Here is a 17,838-nt window from a genome sequence, read left to right as displayed (position 1 = left end):
AGTTATATTTAGAATATTGGATTTTGTATCTTAAAATTGCATGTACACAATTACTTTTTCTTTCAGTATATACTCCAACACCACAACCCTTGAAAGCTGTTTTTTTTAACTTTTAACTTTGTTTCATTATATAGTTTGATTTTAAATAAATGATAAAGAATTGAATATTTTAGAAGTTGGTCATCTGGACAGAATGATTTAACAATTCAGAGATTTAGAATCCCAAGAAAGAAACTCATTTGTGAAACAAGACAGATTTAACTTTTATAGGGGCTAAAACTTATACAATTTTGACAACTTCTTTAAGACAAAGAATACAAAAATTAGTAAAGTATTCAAGCCCATTGACAGCATTCAACAGGATTATTCCTATGACCATCCCAGGATCATCAAAAGTCAGAGAAATCTGATATGCTAGATTAGAAAAAGATGGGGGTCTTAACCAGTCATGTTTAAAATATCTTATGCTCTTATAAGTTAAAAATCATCAAGTTTTATGGTAAATCTTCCTTTGATCATATTAAGTAAATGTTTAGTTCCACATACATTTTAGCGCTTTGAGTATGGGAAAATAAACATCTTACAATTGCATGATTAGATAGAAAGCTAATTAAAGGTACTATTCATAAGGGTGAAAAGTTTTAAAAGCACGTTTGTTGCATCATGGTTGTGTGTATAGTGGGTGGCACTGGGGGTTGAACATTCTACCACTGAGCTACATCCCCAAGCTTTTTATGCATTTATTTTTTTAATACCAGGGATTGAACCCAGGGGTGCTTAACAACTGAGCCACATCCTTAGCCCTTTTTATTTTGTATTTTGAGACAGGGTCTCACTAAGTTGCTTAGGGCCTTGCTAAGTTGCTGAGTCTGGCTTTGAACTTTCGATCCTCCTGCCTCAGCCTCCCGAGCTGCTGGGATTACAGGTGTGTACCACTGTGCCTGGTTTTTATTTATTATTTTGAGACATGGTCTTGCTAAATTACCTAGGCTGACCATGAACTTGCAATCTTCCTGCCTCAGCCTCCCAAAGAGCTGGGATTACAGGTGTGCACCACTGTGCCTGGCTGGATCACATTTCTGTAACACAACCCTCTGATAGATTAATTAACTTTTAGTAGATATTTTGGGGAAATCTCAGAATAATAAATGAATTTAATATTTTAGGTGGATACCAGTATAAAATGCCAGACCAGTCCACCTGAGAATATCTTGCCTTCAGAGCAGATGGGATTCCTCATTTCAGAAATGGGGCCAACTAGCAAACCTAGTAAAGACACAGGCTTATCCACTCCAGCCAGATACAGAGAGCGAAGAAGCAACTCACAACAAGGAAAGTCCCCTGGTAAGGATTATGTAATTTTAAGCTCTAGAATTTGTAGCTCTAGAACACTAGAAATAGAACCACAGTATAAAATTAATATATAAATGACAGTTTTTCTGTGTCTTCATTTACTATTCATAATTGTACTATACCTGTTACACTGTTCTTTTTATATAACTTTAATTCTATATTTTCTTATCCTTGTAAAGTATGTAATAGTTATTTTCCTAATATTGCACATAAGAATTTGAGCTTTCAAAATTGCTGAAAATATTTAAGGGAAATCGAAGGAATTTAGGTTAACTTGAAGAAGGTAAAATGAAGGGTGACTTAGTAACTCTTCAGATGCCAAAGACTTAGATGTACTTGTTCACTTATTGAAAGACTGTAGGACACACGGGTATGCACTTAAATTGTGACAGGAAAAAAATTGGACATCAAAGATATCCTGACTACATAAAAATGCTATAAAGTATAACTCTATATCAGTAGAATTGTTTTTCTTTTATTTATAAGAATCTAGAATAGGTGATTGGGGCATATACTGTTGGTTCTACTTTTTTTTTTTTTTTAAATATCAAGAAACTATCACCTCTGGCTTTCCTGGCGAAGGAGTCTCTCACTTATTCATTGTTCTTAAAGATAGCCTCATCTGCAGTGATCCTCATGGAGTATGCATTTTTCTGTTGGAGTGATCCAGTTTTTGTTACCTATTTTCTACTAGGATAGATCTAAAGTGTCTGAGGATTACCTTTAGAGACTGAACAGACCAGACTTAATAATTTTCAGGCATTTTAATTAACAACAACAATAATAGGCATTTTCTTTAAAAGTAGCAAAAACTTGGAGCCAAGTGCTGTGGTGTACCCCTGTAATCCCAGCTACACAGAAACAGGAGGATCATAAGTTCAAGGACAGCCTGGTCAACTTAGTGGATCCAGTCTCAATAAAAAATAAAAAGAACTGGGAATGTTTGCTCAGTGGTAAAGCATCCCTGGGTTCAATCCCTAATACCAAAAGAAACAAAACAAAAGTTGGTAGATGAGTGCTTTGTTTGCTTTGGGTCATACCACTTGAGAGCCAGGGATCTCATTTAGGTAGTGTTAAGCTCAAAAAATCTGGTATTTGATTTGTAGTCTATGCTGTGCCCATTCCCTCCCTTCAACCCTTATGTATCTACATTGATATCATCTTAAAGAGTGGGTTGGGTCTTTGTTTTTTGCAATAGAGCTCTCTCCCATTGTCTATCAGAGATTTTTCTTTTCTTTCTTTTTTTTATTTTGGCAGTACTAGGATTTGAACCCAGGGTCTCACACATGCTAGCAAGCACTTCACCACTGAGTTATACCTGCTGCCTTTTTTTTTTTATTATTATTTTGAGGTTGGGCCTCACTGAGTTGCCCAGTCTGGCCTTAGACTTGGAATTCTCTTGCCTCAGCTCCCTAAGTAGTTAAGACTATAGTTGTGCCACACCACACCCAGTTTGCAGAGGTTCTTAGAACAGGTACTTGAGAAAAGGTTGAGGCTCCCTTTAAAGGTACCTCTTACTACCTCTTCAGATTGGGTTTTTGAAGCAGTTAGAAGCATGACCCAAACTATGGAGCCCTAGTGAATAGGCTGTCAATCACAGGAAGAGAAATATTCCTATCCATTTTCTCTTGCACACTGGGAACCTCTAGACTGAGCTCATCTCTTCTTTTAGGGCTTTGCCGAATGTGTCAAGAAATAGTCAACACAGTGTGAATTTTGTCAGCCCTTTCCCTGTGGTTGTATGCACACTTGTTCTATGGTCTGCCTTCCCAAGGTATCATAGGTAATGACTTTACCAAATGTTTTGGCACAAATAACAAAGATCACCAATATTCTAGCCTGCTGTATCTTAACCACCTACTGCCTATTAAGCCCATGCCACTTTTTTTTGTTTAATACTTGTAATTGAACCACTGAGCTATACCCCAGTTCCCAGAACCACATACTTTAATTTGAATTATAGCAGCACCTCACATCTAGATCCCAAAATGTCTATTAGGATATAAATTAGAACATCATAGTTATATAAATAATACATTAGGATAGAAATGGTAACAAAACAAAAGGGACTAGAGATGTAGCTTAGTGGTAGAGCAATTGTGTAGCATGCATGAGGTCTTGGCTTCAATCACCAGCACCATAAAAAAGACAACAGTGGCTTAAAAAAGATAGAACTTTGTTTTTCCTTCATGATAAAGTCTAACCTGAGTGTAAATTGTCCAGAGTGGCAGTTTCACTTCTTTTTTTTATATATTATTTTTTAGTTGTAGATGGACACAATATCTTTATTTTGTTCATTTATTTATATGTGGTACTGAGGATAGAATCCAGTGCATCACACATGTGAGGCAAGCACTCTATCAGTGAGCTACAACCCCAGCCCAGCATCACTTCTTTCTGATAGTCCTCAGGTATTGCATGGTTAAAGATGGCTTACCACTCTACTTGTTAGATTGCAGGTTGCTATATATATCCCTTCCTCATATGTGCTAAATAATCACATATGTTCACATCTTTGAACAGAACTTAAGTTACGGAAGACCAAGTTCTAGCTACAGGGAAGCTTGGAAATATAGACTTTAGCTGGGGGCCATTTGCCTATTTAAAAGAATACCATAGGTCTGGGGATGTAGCTCAGTAGTAGAGTGCTTGCTTAGCATGCACAAGGGTTTGGGTTCAAACTTCAGCACCACAAAAATAATAACAATATTAAAATAACACCATGATATAAAGAATGAGAATCAGTGTTAGGAGATGACTAGCATGGTCTAAAGGAAAATATTTACCACACAAATATATGTATTCATATTACACACAAACCTCCTACAAATCAATAAGAAAAAGGCAAACCAATAAAAATAAATACAATTATATTAGTATGCAGTTTAGAAGAAATAAAAATGACTAATAAATATATAAAAGATATTCAACCTCTGTTAACCAGAGAAATGCAAATTAAATCAGCTACTTTTTTGTCAATCAGCAAAACTTTAGCTGTTCCTAATATTGGGCTTGGAAAGTTATAGGGAAGCTGGGTGTGGTGGTACTACTTGGGAGGCTAAGACAGGAAGATTGAAAATTCAACCAACCTGGGCAGTTTAATGAAACCCTCTCTCTAAATAAAAAATAAAAGAACTATGGTAGAGTGCCCCTGTGTTTAATTCCCAGTAGCCCCCAAAAAAATGGTTTAGGGAAAAAGGAACCCCCTATATGCTGCAACTGGAATGTAAATTTCTAATGCCTTTTGAAGTGCAATTTTTCATAACTAAATACTTAAATAATTAAAATACTTATGTGCTTTAATGTAAGAACTTTACTCCTAGGACTCTCTCCTACTACAATATGTGTATTCCCAAAGATACTCAAAAGAAGTTCACTATGGTGTTATTTTAATAGAAAAAGCATAAATGTCTGACAGTTGGGACCTAGATAAATTATGATAAATTCATTTAAGAAAATACTTTGACATGTTGTGACCTGGAAAGATTTAGTGAACGTTAAGTGTCCATGATGTAGGTGCACGAACAGGTTGCAGCACCATATGCCTAGCAGAGCTCCCTTTCTAGAAAGAAAAAAAGAAAGCTGAGTGTATGCTGTGTAATTATAGAAAAAAGTCTGGAAGTGTATGATAAAACTGAAACGTGTAACACTGGTGACCTCTGAGAAGATAGAAATGAAGGGTACAGGGATATTTTTAAAACTTAATTTGTGTATGTATATACATGATAGTAGGATCATGGGAAATTTTCTCATTTTAAAAAATTGAATAAAAATTCAAAAGTACTAAAAGTAAATACTTTAAAGCATTTCTATAGCATTAATATAAAAGCCTCACAATAGCAGGAATGATCCATTTATAGAATTTTTTAAAAAATGTTTATATTTCAAATGTTAAACTGACTTTCAAGGTTTGATATGATTGACTCAAGCTAATCTTAGCCTATATCAAAATGCCTTTTCAAGATTTCTGAGACTCTTTGGGACTCGAAAGTGACTTTTATTTTCAAGTTTCTACTTCTTCCTAATTCCAGAATTGTCCCTGTCTTGCCTCCCAAAGTTGTTCTCTATTGGCTCAAAAGTGTACTAAGTCAAATATTTTTATTTCAATGCATGCAGACAGTCTACTAATGTTGTCTGTTTTTGGTCCTGGGGATTGAACCCTGGGGCACTTTACACTGAGCTACAACCCCAGTCCTAAATTTTTAAAAACTTTTTAATTTTTAAATTTTGAGACAGCATCTTGTCAAGTTACTGAGGTTGGCCTCCAATTTGAGGTCTTCTGGCTATTGGGATCACAGGTGTGCATCACCACTCCCAGCTGCCAGGTTATTCTAGAAACAAAATTTAGCCTTTTTTTTTTGATGCCTTTCCCCTCCTGAAAGCATTTGCACTAGGCATTTGCATGTGATGTGCAGCATACTTTCTGAAGATTTGGGGAGGCAGAAAAGTTTACATTTAAAATACTGCAAGTAGTTTTGAATTGAATATTACCCATCACTCTTACTGAAAGGCCTTTGGTCACCTTACTACTATCACCTTTCCTGGTCACAAGCCATGGCCTTCTACAACGTTGCATTCTTTCTTTGTACTAGCACCAGACCTTGTCTTCTATGGACTCTTTTTCTGCATTTTCCCAAGGCCTTTAATTTCTGTTAATTTAGGCAGAGAAGGTTAGGTATCTCTATTTTCTGATATCCCTGAGAGGTCTTTTCTCCAACCAAAACAACTTATCGAGATATACTTCTCAACAAAGACTGTCACCTTTGTAAGAGGAACTCTGGTGCCTAATGTTAAAATAATTTCCTTTTCCACTACATAGCATGGTCATAAGTGTAACTGACAAAACAATCAGCACATTAATTATCTTTATTAACTCTTCCTGTTGGTTTTTTCTAAGGCCTTATCCTTTGGTCAACAGTGTTAATTGACCTTGACTTTCTGCTGTGAAGTCTAAGAGTTGTGAAATATTGGCATCATCGTAACACCTAATCACACTTCTATTTTATTAAGGACAGGAAACAAATGACTTATAATTAAGCAAGAACTTCTCTACTAAAAAAGTTCATTTTTATAATTAAAGTGTAAGCAGAAATATAATTTAAGAAGTTGAAAATTTATCTTCTCTAACAGAACTTAGTCTAACATGGCCATAATAAGATCCTGTGGCATGTGACCCCAAGTCAGTGTAAGGTATATTACCTACTAGAACCACATAGAAGGAAGAAAACCTTTGGTATTAGAAAAACTTAACATTGGGACTGGGGAGAAAGCTCAGTCGGTAGAATGCTTGCCTTGTAAGCACAAGTCCCTGGGTTCGATCCCCAGCACCCTAAAAAAGGAAAAAAAAAAAAAACTTAACATTGATAAGCCTCAGATCTCAACTCTTGGACCTCTTTTCTTTCTCTATTTAATTCCTATGTAATCTTAACCAGTCTTATTGCTTTTATTATTTTTATTGATGGCTCCTGAATTTATATCCCAAGTGTTAATCTCCAAACTTCAGACTTGTATATCCTGTTGTCTACACTACATATTTTCAGCATGCCTTTCTTTGATCTCATCTACTCAGGAGGCTGAGGCAGGAGAATCACAAACTCCAGGCCTCAGCAACTTAGTGAGACCCTGTCTCAAAAGAAACAGTGAAAAAGACTGGGGATGTAACTCAGTGTGGAACACCCCTGGGTTCAATCCCCAGTACTGAAAAAATAAAAGAAAGTAAAATAAATTCTTGGAAAAAAGCAATCTTCAAAAACTTGTGGTAAATACATAGGATATAAAATCGGCATCATAAACATTTTGAAGTATATAATTCACTGGCATTAAGTACATTCACATTGTTCTGGTATCATCACCACCATCCGTCTTCAAAACTCTTTTCTTCTACAGAACAACTCTGTATCCATTGAATGATTGCTCCCCATTCCCCCTCCCTCACCCATGGCTGCCACCATCCTGCTTCCTGTGGCTGTATCTACTTTGTCCTTTTGAGTAGTCTTTTAGTTAGCCAGAGAGGTAAGATTTGAACATCTTGGGAGTCAAACTACCCTTTCAGTTTCTTTTAACAAATACTGAAAACTACCATTAACTTGGTACTGTATCAGAATATATAGTTCTATTTTGTTGAAAATAAGAATCGGATATGTGTTACTAAAGATCTGTATCTCATTACTATGCTCTGATACTGAAAATTAAGAAATATTTGGATATGAATTTTATGTTTCATAGACATTTCTTGATTTCTCCTTTTTTTCTGGAGTCAGTTCAAATTGATAGGAAAAGTTAACTTTTTTAGGTAAAATTAATAAAAAGTCATTTTAAAGCAAACAAGTCAGTAACCTGTAGTGCATTCATAGCCATGTGCAATCTCTAACTAGTTCCAAAATTTTTTCTACATCCCTCCTTTCTCCAGCCCCTGGCAATTACTAATCTGTCTTCTCTATCTATGGATTTACCTATGCCGAATTTTTCTTGTAAATGGAATCATGCAGTGTGACCTTTTATGTTTGGTTTGGGACACTTAGCATAGTATTTTTAAGTCCATCCACCTTGTAGCATGTGTATCAGTATTCATTTCTTTTGGCTAAATGATGTTAGATTGTATATGCCATGATGTATATGCCATGATTTGCTTATCCATTTATCTGCTAGTAGACATTTGGGCTGTTTCTACCTTTTGCCTGTTGTGAATAGTGTTGTTATGAACATTTGTGCACAAGTATTTGTTTGACTATCTGTTTTTCATTCCTGGGGTATATATCTAGAAGTGGAATTATTGCATCACATGGTCATACTATCTTTACTTTTTTTTTTTTTTTCAAATACCAAATCTTCTTCAGTATCCCTTAATTAATATTAATCTATGTGGAAACGAAGCTGTTTTCCATTTGCTTTTTTTAAGAAAATACTGACAAAATTATTTTGTACTGAACAAGAATTAGGTGGTCTACTAGTCTGTCCTTGGGTTTACAGAGAGGTGTTTAGTGGGAAAAAAGTAATGCAGGCCTACTTTGAATATTCCTGTGTCTTCACTGTGTCGTGTCAAAGAATTTTGATGGCATAGAATTTCAGTGGACACATTTAGGTCATCCTTTCCAAGGTAGAGAGAGGATTAGATCGACTTATTATTTTCCCTTCTAAAATTTCAGTAAAAACCTCTAACAAGACATAAAATAGAAACAGGAAAAAATGGCATTCTTCAACACAAGTGTACTGTTGGGATTGTAACATCTAAAGATGTGGCCAGTGCAGAAGAACTTTTCCTGGATGTTCAAACCTCAGAGGTAACTTCTATATCAGCATCATCACTTAAGACTTAGAGCCCTCAAAGTCATCATTCTTTCCCACTTCAATCATCTTTTTGTCAGTCACTTTCTCTGCTTCCTTGACTTGCTCATTAAATATGAGGAACTTCAACTTTTATTTCAACACCTAACTACTTGAATACTCATTTTAAAAAACACAAATCATCTGTAGTTTCTGAAACAATGGTAGTACCTATATCTTGAGCCATTACTTATAGGTGTATCATTGTTTCTTAGATTTCCTAAAAACCACCAAGGCAAACCAACTTCATCCCACTCCTCAAATCCTAAGTCCAGCCTACATGTCTCATCTTGGGTTAAATTTTCTGTTGAACCTTTACTTCTTGTAGAATTTCTGTGTTTATGCTCTGAGGTAGAAAGTGTGGGGTTTATCACCTTCTTTGGCTCTTTTTCTTGAACTTTCTTTTGCACTTTGCTTCATTTGGTCTTGATTTGGAATATCCATACTGTGATCCTATGCCAAGAGGGAGAGTCTGAACAGCATCTGTAGTAGCAGTGATTCTTCCTTAGCATATCATAGAGAAGGCATGGATCTTTCCCAGAAGCTCAGACATCCTAAGTAGTTTTCCCAAAAGATTTCCACCCAGTATACCATTGCCTGTTCCTATTGATCATGAACTGCTTCACCATTAATTATATACTGGCCTCCATAGTACATTAATAGTGATCATTTCTCCTTGGGTACCTGGTACTAGCAAAATCTTCAAGAGTAGCAGTTTAAGTCATACTTTAGTGATTAGTTCTAAAGAGATCCTGAAAGCACTGTCAGATGTTGACTACTAGGCAGAGGTGGAATGTGATATCATTTTGACAGTGAAGAAATTATAGTGCGTTGACAAAGTTTATAGCTGCCCTGAGGGTTGCTTCCCCTCTGAGCATGGGAGAGGTGGGTGGCAGTTGTAGGTCCTAAGACCTTGGCAGCATTTTTATTTTATTTTACTTTTTTTGCAGTGCAGGGGATTGAACCCAGGGCCTTATGCTTGCAAGGCAGGCATTCTACCAACTGAGCTACATCCCCAGCCCTCTTGGCAGTATTTTGAAATGGCCTCTTTAACTTTTTTAGGAACCACCAAATACATTTTCTAAATGTATTTTCCTTAACGAATGAACTATTTTATATTCCTGTCAGTATTGTATGGGGTTCCAGTATCTCTACATCCTTACTAATACTTGTCATTTTCCATTTAAAAATTATTATTGGTACTGTATTAATAGTGTGAAGTGATACTTCATTGTGATTTTGGTTTGCATTTTGTAAAACCTAAATTTCACAATTTTCATGTGCTTTTTGGCCATTTGTATATCTTCTTTGGAGAAAATATAATTTTTTGAGAACTACGATAATAATATTCAACTTGATAACTCATGTTTTGGTTAAATTTCTTTTGATTGTACTCCCAATGTGTGTTGTTACAACAGGAGTTGATAATCAACTGACCCATGGGCCACATCTAGCCTGTTTGTACATGGCCTGCAAACAGCATGGTTTTTACATTATTTTTAATTGTTGGGGGAAAATCAAAAGAACATTTCATGACACATGAAAATTATATGAAATTCAGATTTCAATATACATAAGTAAAATTTTATTGGAATACATAGATATGCCCTTTCATTTACACATTGCCTATGGCTACTTTCATACCAGTGATAGAGTAATTTTAGGCTTACAGTGCCTAAAATTAATCATTGTCTGACTCTTTACAAAAAATTTACCAATCCTGTATTAAAAGTTCCTTCTCCTTAGTTTCTGATCTTTTCACAACCCCAAGTAGCCCGTAAGAGAGTAGTGAGTGGGAGAGCTTAAAATGGAGTAGTACTTTATTTTTCCTAGATGAGCAAACCTTTTTTCTCTTGATAGATAAATTTCAAGGTTAAATTTTTAATGATAGAGACCAAATATGAAAGTCCTAAAGTAGCACTGAAGTTTTAACTATCACTGAGTATCTCCCATTAATAAGATTCCAACTCTCAAAGCAATTATTTGTGGTTAAAATAAATGAACTTAATAAAATAATTTCTAAATACCACTTTGTCTGCAAACTTGGAAGTTTTGTGATTCTAACATAACTGTTAGAATTTCATGTTTCTCAATAATTGAACAGAAGCATCCTGTATTCCAGAAGGTATCTGTGTCCTTCTATAGCTAAATTATTTTTAAAACTTTTTACTATTTGTAATGGGGCATTTTCTCATACTTCAAACTTCCTTTGACTTGGGGATGTGGGGGCGGGGTGCTGGGAATTGAACCCAGGGCCCCTGTGCTAAGCAAGTTCTTTACCCTTGAGTTACATATACCTAACCCAACTTTTTTTTTTCTTTTTAATGAGACTTAAAGTTGTTTAAGTATCAAATTGTAGTGGTTTCAATGATGTGTATTTTGTTAGAAGGAGATTGTTGGTCACAGTCACTAACATGCCTTTTGAGCACATGTTGACTTAAGGAAAATGCCTTTTAGATCAAAGATATCAAGAAGTAAAGAATATTAGGCTCCATCATGCCCCTCCAATTTCTACAATATTACCCCAAACTGGTTATATCCACATATTAATCTCATTGTGGAAGCTATACTTTCTTATGTTCTGATAGGATGTGTAATTTTATAACTAAGGGAAACTGAATGTTTAAAAGCAAAGTTCAATTGATTTCTTAAAAAAGACTTCCCATTTTGTAGCTGTTGAGTTATAGATGAGAATTTCATCAAGGCAATAACCTCAAAACCCTAAAGAGTGCTTTCAAGTAGAAATGAACATTCCCAAACAAGGAGATGCAGTGCTCTTGTCCCTAGAGGCCTTTCACCTCTCAAGCCAACTCAGCTGCTGTTTCCCAAATCTTTATCTTCTCTGTGAACATGTAAGACTCTCTTTTGAGGGAAGACATCAACCTCTAGCAGTACCAGGCTAGAATAGAGTAAGTCTTAGATTTTTATTGCTTTCTGTACATTCCTTGATTGGCAGTTGTTAATGAAGGAATCTCACTTTAATAAAGTTACTATGTTTAAATGTTATTAGAAACTATGCAGTCAAGTGCTATTTGATCTTTTTAAGCCCCATCATTACAAGAGGTTTGTTATTGCTGATGCTGCTGTTCAGTTCACCTCCCCATTTGAGATCTATAGTAGCTGTAATAGTTTTTAATCTTTGTCATTAAGAATTTCTACTCTGCTTTCAACCTAGGGTTACAACTGGATCTATTCATATCCCAGAATCTTATTTTAGTATTTTCTATTACCATATGGCCTGTCCTTGTTCTAATATGGAACTGAAGTGTTTAGAAATTAACATAGTTAGGACTGGAGTTGTGGATCAGTGGTACAGTGCCTGCCTAGTATGTGTGAGGCACTGGGTTCCATCCTCAGCACCACATAAAAATAAATAAAATAAAAGGTATTGTTTCCATCTATAACTAAAAAAATGTTTTTTAAAAACAAGCATTGTTAGGTATTACTTCCAGATCTTTTAGTCAGCTTTCAAAAATCCTAATGCATAGGTCACACTCCTTATCAATTAAATAAAAATGTCTGGAGGTGGGAGCCCCAGGCATCATTTGTTTTTTAAAGATCCCCAAAGATTCCAGTAGGCAGTGAGGTGTGGAAACCACTAGCCACATAATAGCTTAGAGGTTCTACCTCCTAGTTATATACTTACTCCTCGGGATTGACTAGATGATCTTATTATAATGCATTTTAACTACTTGAAGAAAAAGATTTTATATAAATATATTACAGTTATTATTGTTACTGTAATTATCTAAACTGTAGAGAAGCTTATAGCTCTCCTATATTGCAGAACCTTGTGCTTGAGGTCAAGTTTTTGCTTCTCCCCACTGTCTTTTTTTGGTCTGGTACTGAGGATTGAATACAAGGATACTCTATCACGGAGCTACATCCTACATCCTATCCTTTTTCACTTATTTGTTTTTATTTTTTTATTATTTTTTAAATTTTGAGACAGGGTCTCACTAAGTTTCCCAGACTGACTTTGAACTTGCAGTTCTCCTCCCTCAGCCTCCTCATCCCTGGGATTAAAGGCATGTGCCATGGTGCCCAGCATTCCCTTCCACGCTTCAGGAACAACTCTACCTCTTAATCTCTATGAGAGCATGACTTCTTTCTCACATACAGTTTAACTAGGTGTTTTTATAGGAGTTTAGCTGTGTCAGTAAGTGGGAATTTTTTATGGAAGCTGTTTTAGTCAGATTTTTTTGCTGTGGTGGCTAAAAGGACCCAGCCAGAACCACTGTGGAGAAGGAAAAGTTTATTTGAGGAGTCATGGTTTCAGAGGTCTCACTCCATAGACAGCAGGCTCCATTTCTCAGGGCTTAAGCCAAGGCAGATGGCATCATGGGAAAAGAGAGTGGCGGAGGGAAGCAGCTTACATGGTGACCAGAAAGTAGAGAGAGACTCCACTGCACAATACAAAATATATACCCCAAAGCCACACCCCTAATATACCACCCCCAGCTACCACTCAGTTAATCCCCATCTAGGGATTAATTCACTGATTGGTTTAAGGCTCTCATAACCCAATCAGTTCTTCTCTGAACTTTCTTGCATTGTCTTACACGCGAGCTTTTGGGGTACACCTCACATCCAAACCATAACAGAGGCAATCTACTTGGGAAAAGTAGCAGTTACTTAACATTGCTTTTCTGCAGGCATTACCTTTTCATATTTCTACAACCCACCCAGCTGTTTATACAGCATGGAAGAAAAGAGGTTTATTTGTGTGTGTGTTTTCCACTTTGATTTCTTTCACATTTTCCTTTTTTTTTTTTCATTTATAATAAAAGACAATTGTATTGAAAAGAGGCTTGGCCTTACCACTGAGAAGGAGGGAAACTTTAAACTTTGTTGATCTCTTTGGGTTTACAACTGTGCTGCATCAGTATGCTTTAGAGTTACAGGAATGCTCTAAAATTGTGAATCCGGGGAGAAAATGTAATTTTAGACCCAATTCTACAGCTGCAACATAGACAAGTTGTTCTAATCTGAAGACTTGTCTATAGAACTCTGTAGTCTGAGAGGCTGAGAGTGAGTAAATAATCCTTTCTTTTTAGATCTTCATCTGCTGGTGGACGTGGCCTGCAAGCAGGAGCACTTTCCAAAGGAGGAAGAATTAAAAGAGTGAGGAATGGATGACAAATGTGACATTGTGCACTAGCCGTAGCTGGAGGCAGACTAGTCTTGCACATGACACACTGTTGGGATTTTTTCAGTTCTGTTAAGGAAAAAAGTATTTTTTTGTTTTGTTAATTGAGAATTTTGTTAATTGAAAATTGGGAGTTTGGTATTTACTACAACTGTTCAGTTCAGATTGTTTACCTTGACAAACTACTAAACATCTAGCAGCCATTTTTTTGCTGCCCAGATCCCTTTCAAATGAAAAGTCCTGGCCTTCTGTTACAGTGAAGAAGCATCTAAAAACTGCTGCATCTATGGTACTGGAGCAAAATGTGTACGTGCTGAGTTGTCTTGCCACTCTCAAACGGTAGTCAGCACAACTCCAGTGGGGAGTTCAGTCTATCTATTTCAAGTCACAGTGTGATCCTTTCAGAGAAGATTGTGAGAAAAACAAAGACACGTGAGGTCACCGAGATCACAGGTCTAAATGGGTCAGGAATTCCAGGGAAGAAGTTCTGGTAAAGAGCTAATTTTCCAAGTGATTAACCAGGAAATTCTCTTACTTCCTAACCTAGCATTCTGTTTCAAGAGCAAGGCATCCGGACTTAGACCATCCATCACACTTAACAGCCCCTGATTCTTTTATATTAATGAGAGCATTTTTCTATTTTCATATCTTTCTTTAATTTTAATGATACATTGTCATAAATGGTAAGGTTTTGTTAATATCACTTACTTAAATGTCTTCTAACGAAAAATATTTAAATTGTTTAATGTAATTGTATTCATAAATGCTGGTAGATTTAAAGGTTTTAAAGCTTTATTTTTATTAATATTACAGGATAGAGGATAAAGGATGCATGTGTAATATTTTTATTTTGAAGGGGAATGTACAATGTGTGAACAAGCATTAAGAGATTTTTACATAGTGTTTTCTTATTTTAGATTTTTACATTCAGCAAGTACAAATCCTCATTTATAAGGTTTTGTGTACAAATTTGGGGGAAATCTGATTAGTTGTCATTTACCAGAAGCTATGCTCCAATATTTTTTCTGTTTATATCTGGTTTGGGCTTCTGAGAGAATTTTGGATAGTGGGATGGACTATAATAATCCCCTGTATAGGATTCTACATTTGAGTAGTAGGATTGTGGGACTGTTATGGAAAGGACATCTTAAAATGTCCTTATTCCGTGGTTGTTCCTTTATTTGTCCGTCCAATGACAGCAAAAACCTTTCTGATTTAAAGTCTTTTAAATTGACTAGAACTTTTCTTACTGTATTCTGCCTTAGTTTTCCTAGTAAACTAAAGGAAAGCCTAGGAGTATGAAACTAATGAAAAAGGCATTTAGTGATATGATGTAAATACTATGCTAGACATTGTAGATGTAACAATTCATTTCTTATATTGGATTGTGCCTTTCCAATGATGTCAAGCCCTAGAAGTGTTACAGAGATTTGGCTCTTTTGGAAAAGGGTGAGCTCTGTATTGTTCTGCAGTGACTCAGTTAAGATATGATGGTAAGTTCTGAAAAGAGACCCTGTCTGGTTTTTCTGATGAGACTAGCTGATGTCCACCTGGTGGGCATTTATTCATCTTTATTAGCATGGCTTAAAAGATGAACAAATTATCAAGACATCCTCATTTTTTGGCTAGGCTGTATATTTTGGCAGAGTACATGAAGAGGAGACCCTACTTCCTAATGAGAGAACGTTGCTTTTCTCTGTCATATTGAAGAGCTGGTGAACCGTCTTAAGTGATACTCCTTCCCTTCAATATGCCTTTCTTAGCTTCATATATGTTGAAAGAGATAATATCATTTGAGGAACATGTGTCAAGCAGGAACCTTGGCATAGATTTGGTTTCAATGGTTTTAAGGCTTAATTAATGAAATGCCTTGATCAACCTTCCAAACTTTTTTATATATGAATACAACAGACTAAGGAGCTGGATCTCCTGCTATACTCACATGCCTGGTACTTATCAAATAAAGCTATCATCAATGACTTGGACAAAATGGCAAGAAGTAAAATAAAATCTACATGTGAATTAGCCAGTAGGGTCTGACACATGCTAACAAGGTTCCTGACTAGCACCTCAGTATTTCAGCACCTTATGCACCGATTTCAGTCAACAATAAAGTGAGTGTTCCAACTAGACTTGTGTCTTGCTTGTTTTTACTGTTTTATTGGTGATAAATAGGAAACTCAATCATTATAACCATTAATAATTCTAGTAAAGTTCAAAATAGAATATACTCTGTTTTTCAAAGAATCTGATTTTTTCAAGTTATCCTGACTTTTTTTTCATTTGCACTTGAATAGAGATTGAATTTTTAATATGCCAATAAAGATAAGGGCGATTCTTAGATGTGTTTTACAGAAAACTAGTTTTTTGGAAAAGGATGAATAGTCTTTAGTAGGTTTAGTTAGTTTACATGGAAAAGTAGATCCTGAAGGATGATGTGTCTCATGTCTAAAATTAAGTGGTAGATGTCGGTGAGATGGACTTTTGATTACCACATAAACACCATCTTTATGACATCTGTGGGAAAGTGTTGTGGTCTTTTAAACTTTGAGGAATAATTTTAATTTTGAATCCAGGGAATAATTTCTCTTGCTTGTCAATTCTGGTGACTTAAATAAACACATGATATCAGTAAACTAAACTACATAGAGCTGTTTGACTTGATCCTGCCTATCTCAAGGTTCCCAGTTTCATGATACTTATCACCCTCATTTCCAGATCTCAGGGTTTCCTCAGAGAAGACAGTTGGAGGGTAATAGTCACATTTGTAATTTTCTTTTCTTTTCAACTAAGTGTATATTAACTATTAGATTATTTTCTTTGTAAGTTTCAAGCAGGAAAAGATGAGGCCAAGTCCACTTGTAGGTAATTTTTTTAGTTTACCTGTCAGTATAATTTTGCATATATCAATGATATATAATAATGTGCATTTTCAGTATTTATGCTGTATAAGTACATGGCATACATAAAAAATACACGATAATAGATTTTTTAAAATTTTCTTTAGCATCCAAACATGGCAGTGCACATCTGTAATCCCAGCTATTTGGAAGCTGAAGCAGGAGGATCTCATATTCAAGACTAACCCTAGCACTTTAGTGAGACCTTGACTCAAAATAAAAAGAGCTGGAGATGTAGCTCAGTGATGGAGTGCCCTTGGGTTCAATTCCCAGTACCCCTGGATGGGGAGACACACACACACACACAAAATTCTCTCCAGAATTAGAGTGCTTGGTATTTCTTAGGAAAGGAGCTGCCGAAGATCTATATTGCCTTATGTTCTTAAGGTTTGGAAAGGAGAGAAAAAAGTGCTAAATTAAGAATTTACTTTAACTGGGTATGTGGTGCACACCTCTAATCCCAGCAATTCTGGGGGCCAAAGCAGGAGGATTGCAAGTTCAAGGCCAGCATCAGCAACTTAGTGAGACCCTGTCTCAAAAAATTAAAAGGACTGGGGATATAGCTCAGTGAAAGAGTGCCCTTGAGTTCAATCCCAGTACTAAAAAAAATAATTTACTTTATAGAACCTATCTATGTTCCAGGCTAGTTATTAAGTCTAAAATTCTGAAACCGTCTTCAGAAACCTTCTATAGGGGAAGAACATGCAAGGTAAATAGGCCACTTAAACTTCTTATTTTCAGAGGCATGTCATTTAATCTTTACAACAAACCTACAATGCAATTATTATCCACAAGTTTATAGATGACTAAACAGAGGTTCATTTGTATATGAGGCAAAGAATGTAAAATTTATCATAACCTTTTTTAAGTGTATACAGTTCAGTAGGGTTAACTGTATTCACATTGTTGTTATTGATACAATTTGGAAGGTTTTTGTCAGCAGTCCAAAATAAACTGTTTTTGTAAACAGTCCAAAAATTACCATCAAATATTATCTGATGAACTTGAAAATTCAAATATTACAAACATGTTAGAAACTGGCATTTTTCTAATGGCAAAGTACTGTATAAGGATTATAGTTGATGAATGTGGTAATTAGCTGAAAATTAGTTT

General features: G+C 35.7%; 1 protein-coding gene and 1 pseudogene across 1 annotated transcript in view; one reads left to right on the top strand and one right to left on the bottom strand.

The window, feature by feature from the left end:
- Hsf5 (heat shock transcription factor 5) overlaps positions 1–14,074 on the top strand; it is a 34,207-nt gene extending 20,133 nt beyond the window's left edge. The window contains exons 5-6 of the mRNA XM_047547167.1: positions 1,167–1,344; positions 13,734–14,074. Coding sequence (XP_047403123.1) covers positions 1,167–1,344; positions 13,734–13,804 — 249 coding nt within the window. The 3' untranslated portion in view covers positions 13,805–14,074. The remainder of the gene's footprint in view (positions 1–1,166; positions 1,345–13,733) is intronic.
- On the bottom strand, positions 8,621–9,481 carry LOC124981082 (protein Mdm4-like; annotated as a pseudogene).
- Positions 14,075–17,838: the final 3,764 nt, after the last annotated feature.

The sequence above is a fragment of the Sciurus carolinensis genome, chromosome 3 (genome assembly GCF_902686445.1).
Source record: "Sciurus carolinensis chromosome 3, mSciCar1.2, whole genome shotgun sequence".
In the NCBI taxonomy this organism is placed as follows: domain Eukaryota; kingdom Metazoa; phylum Chordata; class Mammalia; order Rodentia; family Sciuridae; genus Sciurus; species Sciurus carolinensis.
Note: the sequence above shows the minus strand (reverse complement) of the source record. Positions and strands in the feature narration are given on the sequence as shown.